General features: G+C 38.4%; 3 protein-coding genes across 3 annotated transcripts; 1 reads left to right on the top strand and 2 right to left on the bottom strand.

Moving 5' to 3' along the window:
* Positions 1-1,238: 1,238 nt before the first annotated feature.
* On the bottom strand, positions 1,239-2,037 carry LOC106653285 (guanosine-3',5'-bis(diphosphate) 3'-pyrophosphohydrolase MESH1). Its single transcript, XM_014372685.2, has 3 exons — positions 1,829-2,037; positions 1,426-1,757; positions 1,239-1,343 (listed from the first exon to the last, which is right to left on the bottom strand). Exons 1-3 carry the CDS (start codon positions 2,013-2,015, stop codon positions 1,239-1,241), a joined length of 624 nt encoding a protein of 207 aa, XP_014228171.1. The 5' UTR covers positions 2,016-2,037.
* Positions 2,038-6,372: 4,335 nt separating this feature from the next.
* LOC106653284 lies at positions 6,373-7,522 on the bottom strand. The gene is made up of 5 exons (XM_014372684.2): positions 7,305-7,522; positions 7,139-7,215; positions 6,974-7,060; positions 6,549-6,903; positions 6,373-6,479 (listed from the first exon to the last, which is right to left on the bottom strand). Exons 1-5 carry the CDS (start codon positions 7,519-7,521, stop codon positions 6,373-6,375), a joined length of 843 nt encoding a protein of 280 aa, XP_014228170.2. The 5' UTR covers position 7,522.
* Positions 7,523-8,450: 928 nt separating this feature from the next.
* Positions 8,451-12,050, top strand: LOC106653453 (ras-related protein Rab-34). Its single transcript, XM_014372901.2, has 6 exons — positions 8,451-8,829; positions 9,733-9,834; positions 10,054-10,118; positions 10,211-10,341; positions 10,411-10,618; positions 11,511-12,050. Exons 1-6 carry the CDS (start codon positions 8,648-8,650, stop codon positions 11,582-11,584), a joined length of 762 nt encoding a protein of 253 aa, XP_014228387.1. The 5' UTR covers positions 8,451-8,647; the 3' UTR covers positions 11,585-12,050.
* Positions 12,051-12,242: the final 192 nt, after the last annotated feature.

The raw sequence follows: 12,242 nt of genomic DNA, 5'->3' as shown, positions 1-12,242 counted from the left end.
TATAATGAAAAAAATAGAACATTTATTCTCTCGCTAAAAAAGTAAAGACTGAAAATATTTTTGAATTCGAAATAGTTTCATTGTACCAAATTAAAAACCATACACTAGTTTTTATCATATCGTTAATTTTGATATAAATAATTTTGAGCTCCAATAGAATTGTAGTTGACGTAAAATGTCATTAAATTTCCCGTGACCCATCTCTTCAGGTTCCAATGGCAAAGAAAAAAGTCAATTTTACTCTAGACATAATATAATATTCAGAGGAGTATATAGAACATTTTACGTCATGGCGTAAATTATAATTTTTAGCTTATTTGAAAATTCCAAGAGTTTAACTCGCAAAAGTAAACAAAAAAATACGTACAAGATTGTCTTGATTTTCTATGTTAGTGAGAAAAATTCCTGCAAATATTCAACATGTAAATCAGAAATAGTAAGGAACCTGTCGTCTTATCACCATCGACGTGTTAACATAACAATGACGAGGTGAAAAAATTTTATTGCATAAATTGAGTGGACAGCATTGCGAGGAAGGTCTTGGTATGCGCTCGATCGATGCGGAGCTAAACTACCCCTATTTAACAGTGTTCGCCTTGAAACACAATAAAATTTAAGTTCTTTAAAAAACATCAATGCTTAACGATATGAATGAGTGAGGAGCTAAATTTGGGATTTGCCCACTCTACCGAGAAAATTTATTCTCATGCTTACACGAGTCTAAATTTAATTAATTTAATAGAGATAAAGATTGGGTACGAATTCTAACGATAACATCTTTTTCATTGGTTTTTTCAATGACAGATGACAGCTAATATCATTGCAGTCGAACACTCCGATGAAATTCATAAAAGAAAATGTCAAAATGATGCACAAATGGTGCTAAAAAACTCATTAGAAACAAATTTTAAGTCGAAATGTTCTTATAATATTGAAGATTCAGGATAGCTTGAAATTTGTTGGTGTCGACATCGTTGTTTTCCCACAGTTCCGGTGATATTCCTTACTATTTGAAGGATGTTATTTTTATGTGAAAATTTCAAATTATTATAGATAAAATCTAATTACGTCAGTGGAATTTATAACTGGCGATTTTAATGCTTATTTAAAATGTTCGAAAAATATAAATACTTTACTCCAATCTGATACAGATAACACTTATTCAAACTATTTTTACAAGTTCTGTAATTCAAGATTGAAAATTTTCAAGATTATAAATACATTTGTTTTTTATTTGTTCAAATATTATTCTTTTTTGTAGAATGCCGCTGAAATAATTCATCGAGAGCTTGTTCCAAGTTCGCATTTGTTCCTTTCAATCCGCGAACGACGGATTCGGCCCACTAAAAGAATTTAACCAAAATTTCCATATGAAAAAAATGTACAAAGTTTAACTGGGATTTACACATAAATTTTCCAACGCACCTTGAAATATTCATCAACTCTTTCCTCAGTCCATTCAACAGGAGTTTCTTTTTCTAAATCTCTCAAATTGTAAAGCTTATCAGCTAATTTGACTAGTTTTGCTTCATAGCTACTGCTGGGAGCGTGGAGAATTTGTAATCGTTTTCTTTCCTGCTTCGGTAGAGACTTATCATCTGTGACCTCTTTTACGATGCTACACACTTTTTCACCAAAATGCTCTTTAATTTCGTCAAAAGTCGTGTCTGTATCTTCAACTGTATCATGGAGAAGAGCTGCCATTATAACAGGAAGACTGTAAATACCTCCCTCTTCGACTAATATATTAGCAACGCCTGAAAATGAATAATATTTAAGATAAACCAATAAGCAAATGAATTTTTTGTGAATTAATCGGATGACTTACCAATAGGATGATTTATGTAGGGAGTCTTTGCTGCATTGCAACGTCTTTGGGATGTATGCTTTATAGCAGCAAAGTTGGTACATTTCACAATTGCAGCCACCAATTCTTCGTTGTTCATCGCTTCTGCAGATTTTCCAATATCCTTTGATTCTGTATCAAACTGTTTGTGAACACAGTGAAGTGACATTACTTCGATATGTTAGTTTACAAACTCACGTGTGTTTCGACATTTCATTCGCCGGGCCACCATATGCGTCTCAGTAGAGAACTGCACATTCTGCAATACTAACATACGATAATCAAACTGCCGCGCCATCTTTATTCATGATGTAGCACTATAACATTTCGGTAAAATCTTGAGTATACCGATCTCAACCTGCATTAATTTGCCGAATCGGCGAATTACATATAGTCATTAGGACACTTTACTTTAAAAAAATATATCTTGAATTATACGTGACTGCGTTGATGCTTCGTGTGTCAAACTATAGACATGTATTTTCTAGTTAAAGTTCAAAGATTTAAGAGCTTGCATGAAAAGTTCAATTGGAATTTGAAAGGCCAAAAATGAGTGACGCACACTTCTTCGTCAACTGTATATTTTAATCAAAAATTTAAAAAAACGATGATAACTTGGCGGAGCTATTCTCCAAGATCAACGATGATACCTAGCGATCTGTGCAGCTTGATGCTCGGGACAAGATGGGCCGGACACCGCTGCAATAGACTATGGAAAATCTTTTGCCGCATGTACGGTCGATATAATATTGGATCATGGAGCTGATTTGTCTACCTAATTTTTTTTCCTGCTAGTGTTGAATATTGGATACAGATTAGAACGGATACGTTTCTGGCAGTTGTCATCCATTTCAATAAAAGAAGGTTCGAATTGAATTAAAGCGACGTCCTGATGATAATGACATTGATTGATAAATACTGATTGTTCGGAAAGTCGACAAATCTTGATAGATTTTGGTATAAGAACAAAATCTTCCCAAGAAAAATAAAAAAAAACATTTATAAATCCAAATCTGACGTTCTGCAACCAGTGTCGGATTAGAAAAAGAGTAGCCTCCGCACAAACTTCCATTAGATTTTGGTGGCGATTTTAGTTTGATAAGAGTACTAAAAAAGGAAAACAAAATTATAATAGCTATTCCTAATTTTGATTAATATTTTCCAAACATTTTTTGTTTTAATTAAAGTATCAAATGGGTTTCAAGTTGGCTTTTTCAGTGAGAACGTATTGTTATTACCGAAAAAAATTTTGTTAGCATAAATATTCAGTCTGTCCGCAAGTTCTTAAAAATCTTTCACTAATGCATGTTTGATTAATTCAGGATCGGGATATAATTACGCGAGGTTTATCAATGATGTAATGTTATTTGATAGCACGTGAAGTTCAGGTAGGACATGTCATTTCGGCTGAATTTTTATTGGAATTTTAGAAAACATGTGTATGAATATTCTACATATATTTGCAATTGTCAATCCTTGTTTTTCCTCGCAATCGTCTTTTGTTTAAGCTTTGCGACCCTCGTGGACTGTCCTTTGGTGTCTTATCATATTCGATTTTTCTCGAAATTTCTTCTCGCATTTGTCGCATGCAAAATCTTTGCTACCTTCATGGACTACTTTTTGGTGTCTTATCAATTTCGATTTTTCTTGAAATTTCTTCTCGCATTTGTCGCATGCAAAATCTTTGTGACCTTCGTGGACTACTTTTTGGTGTCTGGTCAAATTGCCTCGTCCCCCAAATTTCTTCTCGCATTTGTAACATACATAATCTTTCCGACCTTCGTGAACTGTTTTTTGATGGCAGAGCAAATGCGATTTGTATCCAAATTTCTTTTCGCACTTGTCACATGCGAAATCCTTACGATTTTCGTGAACTATTTTATGGTGTTTTCTCAAATATTCATGAATCCCAAATTTCTTATCACATTTGTCACATACGTAATCTTTGCGACTTTCGTGGACTGTTTTTTGGTGCCGAATCATAATCCATTTTTGTCCAAATTTCTTTTCACACCCGTCACATTCGTAATCTTTGCGACCCTCGTGGACTGTCCTTTGATACTTCAACAAAACTGATTTACTTCCACATTTCTTCTCGCGATTGTCGCACACGTAATCTTTGCGACCTTCATGGACTGTATTTTGGCGGCTTATTATATCTGATTTTATTACAAATTTCTCTTCGCACTTGTTAGATGTTAAATCTTTGCGACTTTTATGGACAGTTTTTATGTGCAAGAGCAAACTATGTTTAGTATCAAATCTTTTAGCGCACATTTCACATAAGTAATTTTTAAAAATTTCGTGGAATATTTTTTTGTGCTTGAGTAATGTTGATTTATCTTCAAATTTCTTCTCGCACTTGTTGCACTTGACATTTTTGACAGCTTTGTGTACCAATTTTTGATGCGTAAACAAAGTCGATTTTTTCACAAATCTCTTCTGGCACTGGTCGCATGCAAGATCATTGCGACTTTTGTGTTCTGATATTTGGTGTCTACTCAAATGACTTCGGAACCTAAATTTCTTTTCGCACTTGTCACAAGCGAAATTATTTTGTTTATTGTGAATTGCGATTCGGTGTGATATCATGCTCGATTCTAGTGCAAATGCCTCCTGACAAATATAACTAACGTGTTGTTTGTCGTTTGAAACAACAATGTCGCGTTTACTTAAATTATTTTCCGAGTCAACTTCTTCGGATTTTTTTTCACATTTATCCATTTTGATGCCTAAAATAAACGTTAGATCTTTCTATCTAGTGACACCGAAATTGAATGAATAAAATTTATCTTTTGGTTTAATGTCTTGCTTTTCAAACTAATTTGTTTTTACTATAAACACAATCAGTTTGTCGAGAGACTATTTCAAAATCGTTTGTGAGCATATTGTTGACAATTAAGTTACCGATTATCTGTTCATATACATTTTGCTTACAATATTTCAGGCAATTTAAAATTTAAACGCGGTGACGACTTTTCCGGAGAATTTTTTGGCCTTCTAAAACTAATTACTTCAAAAAAACTCCCTGAAACATTGAATAAACAATTTTAATATTCATTCCAAAATTGGCCGCCCCCAACGTCATGGTGTGTGTGATTAGCGTGCTCCGTAATCGCCAATGCAGTCTACAAACCATTACGATCCGAATAGGCGACAAAACTACTCACCTGTACGGACTACTATACTTGAAGTTCGCGCACTCGAACAAATTGTGTATGCTCTTCAAAAGTCATAGAGAGATGTGTGCTGTGCATCTGTGCGATGAATTACGAAAAGGATTTTTCCGACGATGGACTTAAAAAATGAGTTTAGATGTTTGATTTTATCACGGCACATCGGCGAGACTAAAGTAATCTTATGACACATATTAAAAACATAAATAATAAAAAAAAAAGATGCTACAGCGCAATTGAAAAAGTTGAAATAATCATAGAAAAGTCGAGTACTCGCACACCCGCAGGTATAGGATATGGGTGGTAAGGGCAGGCAAGCGCGTCCCCCGTGGCTCGTGTGCCTCGTGCCTTCATATATGCCAGCGGCCTGCATATCCCGACACTTTACCTCCACCATGCGCTCGTACCTTACTTACCTTAGTCGTAGGCGCGCACAAAGCTTGTGTACGTACAGTCGTCATTCGACGCCGAGCACCTGCCGCGGCAACCGTGACTCCACGCCGACAGTCCCGACAGTCCCGACAGCCTTTAACAACAAAACAACAACACACGCCGAGCCGCCCTATATACACGACGCACAAGTGCCAAAGCGACTCGTACATTTGCCGGCGGTGTTCTTTTGTCAATTCGGAAGTATCTCTGCATGGAGAGACGAATTTTCGACTGCGAAAAATGAGCCGCCGCGACGAGCTCGTCTTCGAAGTGTTGAGTGCAGCTTGACCCACAGCCACGGTGGATTTTCGCGTTGACGCGTAGACGCCCAGCTACGACCGCTGCTGCACTTCCGACATCGCAAAAGTTGTGTGTGTGCTCGCCTGTACATTTTTTTTTGGTTAAACTGGATATGCTCGAGACCCGATCGGCTATTTACAAGATGATGAACAGTGACGTCAACAGCGATCGCACGGTGAGTTCCAATTATCTGAAAACTTTTTACCGAGCCATCGGTACTTACGCTTACACCTAAATGACAATGAATCGTACGCGCACGACAATAGGTAAATATTACCTTTACGATGCGAGTGTCATTAAAGCGCCAGCGCGATATTATTTCTTTTTATCGACTCGCGCGAGTCTGGACTAACTGCACGTGTGCATCGCAGCAATTGCGCATACAAAAAATAATACCTGCTCACCCTTGCAGAAAATGACAGGATGCAGGACTTTTAAATGCACGTGTGCGAGCTCACTTGCCAACTTTAAATACGTTCGTGTACGTATGTACTTTTTGTATCTTTTTTTAGTGAAAAGTGAAATATTACAAGGACATTGAAAATAATGTAAGACATTACGAAACTGATAAATTTGCATTTATTCCTCGAACCAGCCCCGAATCTTTTATTCAAATATCTACAGATTTAGTGCAGTTTGTATCAATAACGCTTCAAAATCTTGTTCGGTAATGACGTTCACAACTTGATTAAACTTCGTAACAACCACTATGGTCCCTATTTCATCTTTTTGTTTAAAAACATTTAACCAATAATTATTATCTTTTTGCAATTGTGATATTTTTTTAAATAAACTAGCAGGAACCTTTTCTAGTTTTGGTCTTTCATTTTTCAAAGCTTCAAAAAAGAATTCTATCAACGGATTGTTACAAATATCAGTTTTAATGATACATGCCAAGATTTTTTTAAGTTTTTCTAAAACTTCCCATTGCATTCTCTCGGAATTTTTTTCATAGAAAAATTCTAAAATTTCATTAAGGTTTGGATCGTACATATCTATACCTTTTCTTTGGCAGTATTCTGACCATATCTCCAGACATAATTGACCAGTACTTTTTATTTGATTTGAAATAAGACCAATAAATTTGGATGATATATTTTTTTTCTTCAGCCCTATTTCCAAATATGACGAAGGTACTACTTGACTTAGCTTTAAATAACAAAAATCGATTGAAAATGATACTATTAAGGTAGAAATACGTAAAGAAATTGTAACTTACGTTGTTATTATCTATGCTACCTGTAAAATCTCTTCTTGGATTTTCATTTGAACAAGAAGGCCTAGGATTTTCGTAGTTTGTTTGTAACTTGAAAAAAAACATTGATTGAATATAATTAATATGACTAAACAAATGCGTGGAAAGTACGTAAAAATAAAAACTCACGTTATTTTCATCTACGTAAACCGGGAAATCTCTTTGATTTGAACAAGACGGCTGAGGATTTCCATAGTTAACTTCGACTATTGAAAGTATACATTTTTAACTAATCAACTTGTTAAAAAATTGGTTTTAAAAAAACCAATTTTGGTATTTTAAATCGAATACTAACCATGGTTCATTGGACACCGTTGGTCATTATTTGGCTTTGAAATTCTGTCTCTCCTGACTTCTCTGATTATGATGGTGCTACTGCTGCTGCTGACGCTACTCATGCTACTGCTTCTGCTCCTACGCCTGCCGGAGTCCGAAGAAGGCGAACGATGCGATTTTCCATATTTCGATCGCTTATGTCTTGATCTGTCTGACTTATGATGTGTCTTTCCCATGGTAAACTGAAAGAATGAACCACATAATTTACAGGTTGTCTTTTTTGTAAGCTTATCTGAAATAACTTCATAACTTTATTGATAAATATCTTATCATTGGCATAAAAAATTGAAGTCTATTGAATGATAATCATTATTTTTTAAATGTTCATTCTACGTAGATATACGATTGTCGATTTATTGACCAAAGCTTACTTCGTACTATATTTTAAAGATTACCTCTAGCTTTTTTCGAAAAATGTGTCATTTTTAATTTCAAAAGCGTGTACAGTCTGATCGAAATCAGCAAAATATACATTGAAGTTCAACGTTTATCCGCTTATTTGAATTGTAGCCAAATTTAGAAAATGAAAAAACATTCTATTTTCAAAAATAGTTACACGTGGGAATTTTAAATGAATATTTGTGACTTCATTTTTATCAACATAAAGTTAAACTTGTTAAAGCTCACATGAACGTGTACACATTTAAATAAAATCAATTGAGTTTGGGAACATCATTAATAACATTTTTAAAAAGATTTTTTAACGAAAGTATATTTGAAAATTGTCAGATTGATATAGACTTACAAATATTTCAAAATGTTGTAAAATGAATTGAATTCAAATTTAAAAATACAAATATGAAGGCAAATTAAAAGAAAGCAGCTTCCATGATCAAGTTACGCACGCATACAGCATAGGTTTGTAGAATTAATAAGAAATGCGTATCAAGCAGACGTAATTTCTTAATTTCCAAAAAAGATAAGCAAACATTTTTTATCAAATTATTTTTGAGAATTTTACGGAGCTTTTTAATAGAAAGCCAATGTTTTGTTTGCGTAAAGGAAGTAGCGTTATCCGCGCGAAATTTGCCGTTCGTACGCAGCTCGTCGAGGCAAGGTGATATTGAAAACGGAGCATTATATATACACAAACACGAGTCGCGGCAGTGCGTCGAATAAATATGCAAAATATACAAAACAATTAGTACATCATTCCGTACGCGTATGTGCAGTTATATCCTCGCGAGGACACACACGAATATACGCTTGAATAGTCGGGCGAGGGCAGGACCTTTTCATCGAGAGAAAAAATAAAATAAAACAAAGTCCATTGGTCATTTGTAAAATAATAATAACGTCAGGATGAATTGTCGTCAGATACGCAAACTGCCAGCACCGTTCGCAGCCGACAAGACGAACTACCACGAGCGGGACTTTAGCTCGGCGGTGCGGCGTGTTTGCGCGGCTCAGCCGCTCATGCCGCGGATTTCCAAAGTCATAGTCCTCGGGGACGTCGCCACCGGTAAAACAGCCTTGGTCAATCGGTGAGTAAAATTCGTCTCTAACCATATCCTCGCGTGTATGTAATTTTGCCAAACGAGCGCAGTCCTTTCGACAGACTTTGGCCGAGTGGGTGTATGCACTGTGCATGATTTCGAGAGCGAGAGCGATAGAAGATGGCGATAATTACGGCTGCGCGTCTCTCTCGGCTTTCTTCTTTTTTTTCCGCGAGTCGGTGTGCTGCGAGGCAGCAGTAGCAGCAGCGGTTTCAAGGGCTCCAGCGAGCCGTGACTCGAGTTTACGTGCGCCGGCATGCTATATACCTACATGCGCTGTGTATATAGTCCGCGCAGGATGTTGTTGACTAACGCGCCTCGCGATAGAGGGTACACTCGCTGCGTACACACGTACGTGCACGCACACACATCTATCGCGGATGCACGCTACGCATTACACGTATATACGTTCGCATGAAATTCGCTCGGCGCGGCCGGAAGACAGAAGCGGCCCGAGCAGTGGACTTTATCGCGCTCGGTCCCGACCCTTTCATAACTCGCGATCCGCGCCGAGATTTCTTTTCGGGGCTTTCTCAATTCTGCCGCGATGATTTATCGCGCGTATACTTTACCGATCTTTTGCCGTTCTCAGCGAATCGTCCCCCGATCGTTTGATGTCCTTTCGTGAGAAACTCAAATAGCTGCGCGCGCGATGCAATGTAGACGCAGAAGGAAACTCGACGACGAAATCGGATCAAGTATGAAGATCGGTAGAAATTATGTAGCCCCGAATTGGCTACAAAATGAGAGTCTGGCACCGATTTTACCAAGACATTGTTATATTTCAGCCTGCTCGAGCTTGTGCTCGGACTAATCGACGCCTTCTTCACTTTTACGTTAAAATCGTTTCTTTAACAAAGACCATATGCGAATAATTTGTGTGAATTTCAGCTTCTGTCACAAGTCATTCGACTGCAATTACAAAGCGACAATCGGCGTGGATTTCGAAGTCGAGAGATTCGACATTCTCGGAGTTCCTTTCAATCTGCAAATGTAAGTACTCGACGCTCATTAAACTTAGCATGTCGAAGCGATACCCATTAGTTGGTATTCGGGTCTAGATCGTTAACGATCATCGAAGCATCGACGTTACATATTATTCCGAACGAACGACTGACTTTTCTTCGCTTTCGCGCAGAAAATTCAGTCGAGTCCCATCGGATGATTGAAGTACGCAGATTCATGTTTCGCTTTCTATTTGCGCGTTCGCAGATGGGACACAGCGGGCCAGGAGAGATTCAAATGCATCGCGGCTTCGTACTACAGAGGAGCGAACGGTAACGATATACGCGAATGAACTTTTTTCCGATTGACTTTGTGGTTGCGGTGCGAGACGATTATTAAGCAACGTATTATTATCCTTCCGCAGTGATCATGGTCGTGTTCGACTTGGGCAGCCTGATGTCGCTGCACCACTGCGAGCAGTGGCTATCCGAGGCTAATCGAAGCAACAACGGACCCTACCACGTCTTCCTCGTGGGCACGAAACGAGATCTATTGGTCGGTATAGCAGTGCGAATGGAAATTACTCCTAAAAAGTAAAAAATGACGCGCGACGTAATTTTGCAGTCGAACCAGGTGTACGAGATCGTGGAGAAGAAGGCGAGCGACATAGGCCGTCGGATGCACGCCGAGTTCTGGGCCGTGTCGGCGCGAACCGGCGACGGGGTGAACGAGCTGTTTGCCCGGCTGGCGGCTCTGGCCTTCAACGCCAGTGTCCTCAGGGAGATCCAGAGCGTCCGCAAGGAGCCCATCACCTTCGGCACCGACCTTATCCGTGAGTATACATAAATGTTGTCGTTGTATACGATATAATGGCAACCGCCACCGCACACGTGCGACGGTGCACAGCTGCACGTGATGCGTTGAACGAGTTGTCGTGCGGCGGAAGTGCATCGAGCTCCTTGCGTACCTATACGTGTACGAGCGCGCTGCATACAGGGGAAGGAAACGAGTCAAGATAAAGAATAGGCTGCTCGCCGAAAAGTCCGAAGCGAAGCTGCCACGAGCTTCATTGTTCGGGGGTCAGATTATGTACTCTTACGGAGCTCGGATCGCATGTGTTGCAGCTAAAACTGAGACACGTACTCGCATCGCGAAGACTCGCGAGTATCGGCGATTCATCGGCCATCGGCACGAGACGTGCGGTATACAGAAAAAATGTTCTGTCGTGCGTATGATAATAACGCGTATGCGATGTGGGGCCCCCGTGTGTATAACCACGCGAGTCGTCGATTGTTCGCCACTTTGGCGACGAGCCGTCGATCGTATTTATGTACAGCAGCGCATGCATATGCAAAAACGAGACTGAATCACGCGTTGGCCACCTGCTTGACATTCGCGCCACTGCGGCACTATCTTATACGTACGTACACAGCACATGCACGCGTATACGCATACGAATTTCTTTTCTTCTGCTGCTTTTTGCCTGCGCGAACAATGAGTTTGAATATATACGATAAACACACATACGTATCGTGGACTCGCATCGGTGGCAAGTCGCTCTGACGTGATCGTCGATTCCATTATCGCATTGTACAAACGACGCGCTGCACAAGATGCAACTAATTATTGACCCTACTCCACCTGATTTGTGCTCGTACTAATGGTCTTCTTATACGAGCTCTTCTTTCGTTCGAATATTCATGTGGTTCTTTCTCTCTTTACAGGTCTGAATAAAGAGACAAAAAAAGTCAGGACAAAAGACAGAAGGTTACCGAAATGCTCAAATTGTCAAAACTGATGGGATTTCAATCGAGATCTTGCGAGATAGAGTCCAAAGACGGCGCTCGAAGCAGCAAATTTGACACGTTTCGCCGCAATAATTTCTGCATTATAATAGACTAAGTTGATTATATATTTTTCAATGTTATTATCGATAAGTGCGAACATCAACGATTCTACAGTTATCTGTGATGATGCCAATGAGTATGAGAGTTATGCACTGTTTTATAATCGATTTGCCCTCGTATTGAAAGTCTCGGGCGGCAAAGCCTACCGACTGTCATTAACGGCATGGTAACGACTTGACGAAAGTATTTGTACTCATCGAACTATAACTATGTCAATGTATTGTATAAAATATTAATTAAATTAATATTAATGAAATAGCTATAAGCTACAATTTTGTACAAAAATCGGACTTTTCATCAAAATTATTATAATTTACTGTGTTTCGACTTAAATGTTATCCACTCATCAATGATAGAAAGAAAATCTTCAAATTACTTACCGGTAATCGATGTTAGTATAACAAGTTTAATTACTTTTTTCTAATCACAGCGAAAATTCAATTAAAATTAAAATCTTACATTGTGATGAAATTAGTTCACTTTACGTAAGTGAATTTTAGAATTTATAGATTAGAAGTTGGTTCGGAAATTTTCATTTCCATCCTCGTT

This window comes from Trichogramma pretiosum, unplaced genomic scaffold, assembly GCF_000599845.2.
Source record: "Trichogramma pretiosum strain Unisexual culture from Peru unplaced genomic scaffold, Tpre_2.0 scaffold93, whole genome shotgun sequence".
Taxonomy (NCBI): Eukaryota; Metazoa; Arthropoda; class Insecta; order Hymenoptera; family Trichogrammatidae; genus Trichogramma; species Trichogramma pretiosum.
The sequence above is the reverse complement of the archived record's forward strand: the minus strand, read 5'-3'. Positions and strand labels throughout refer to the sequence as shown.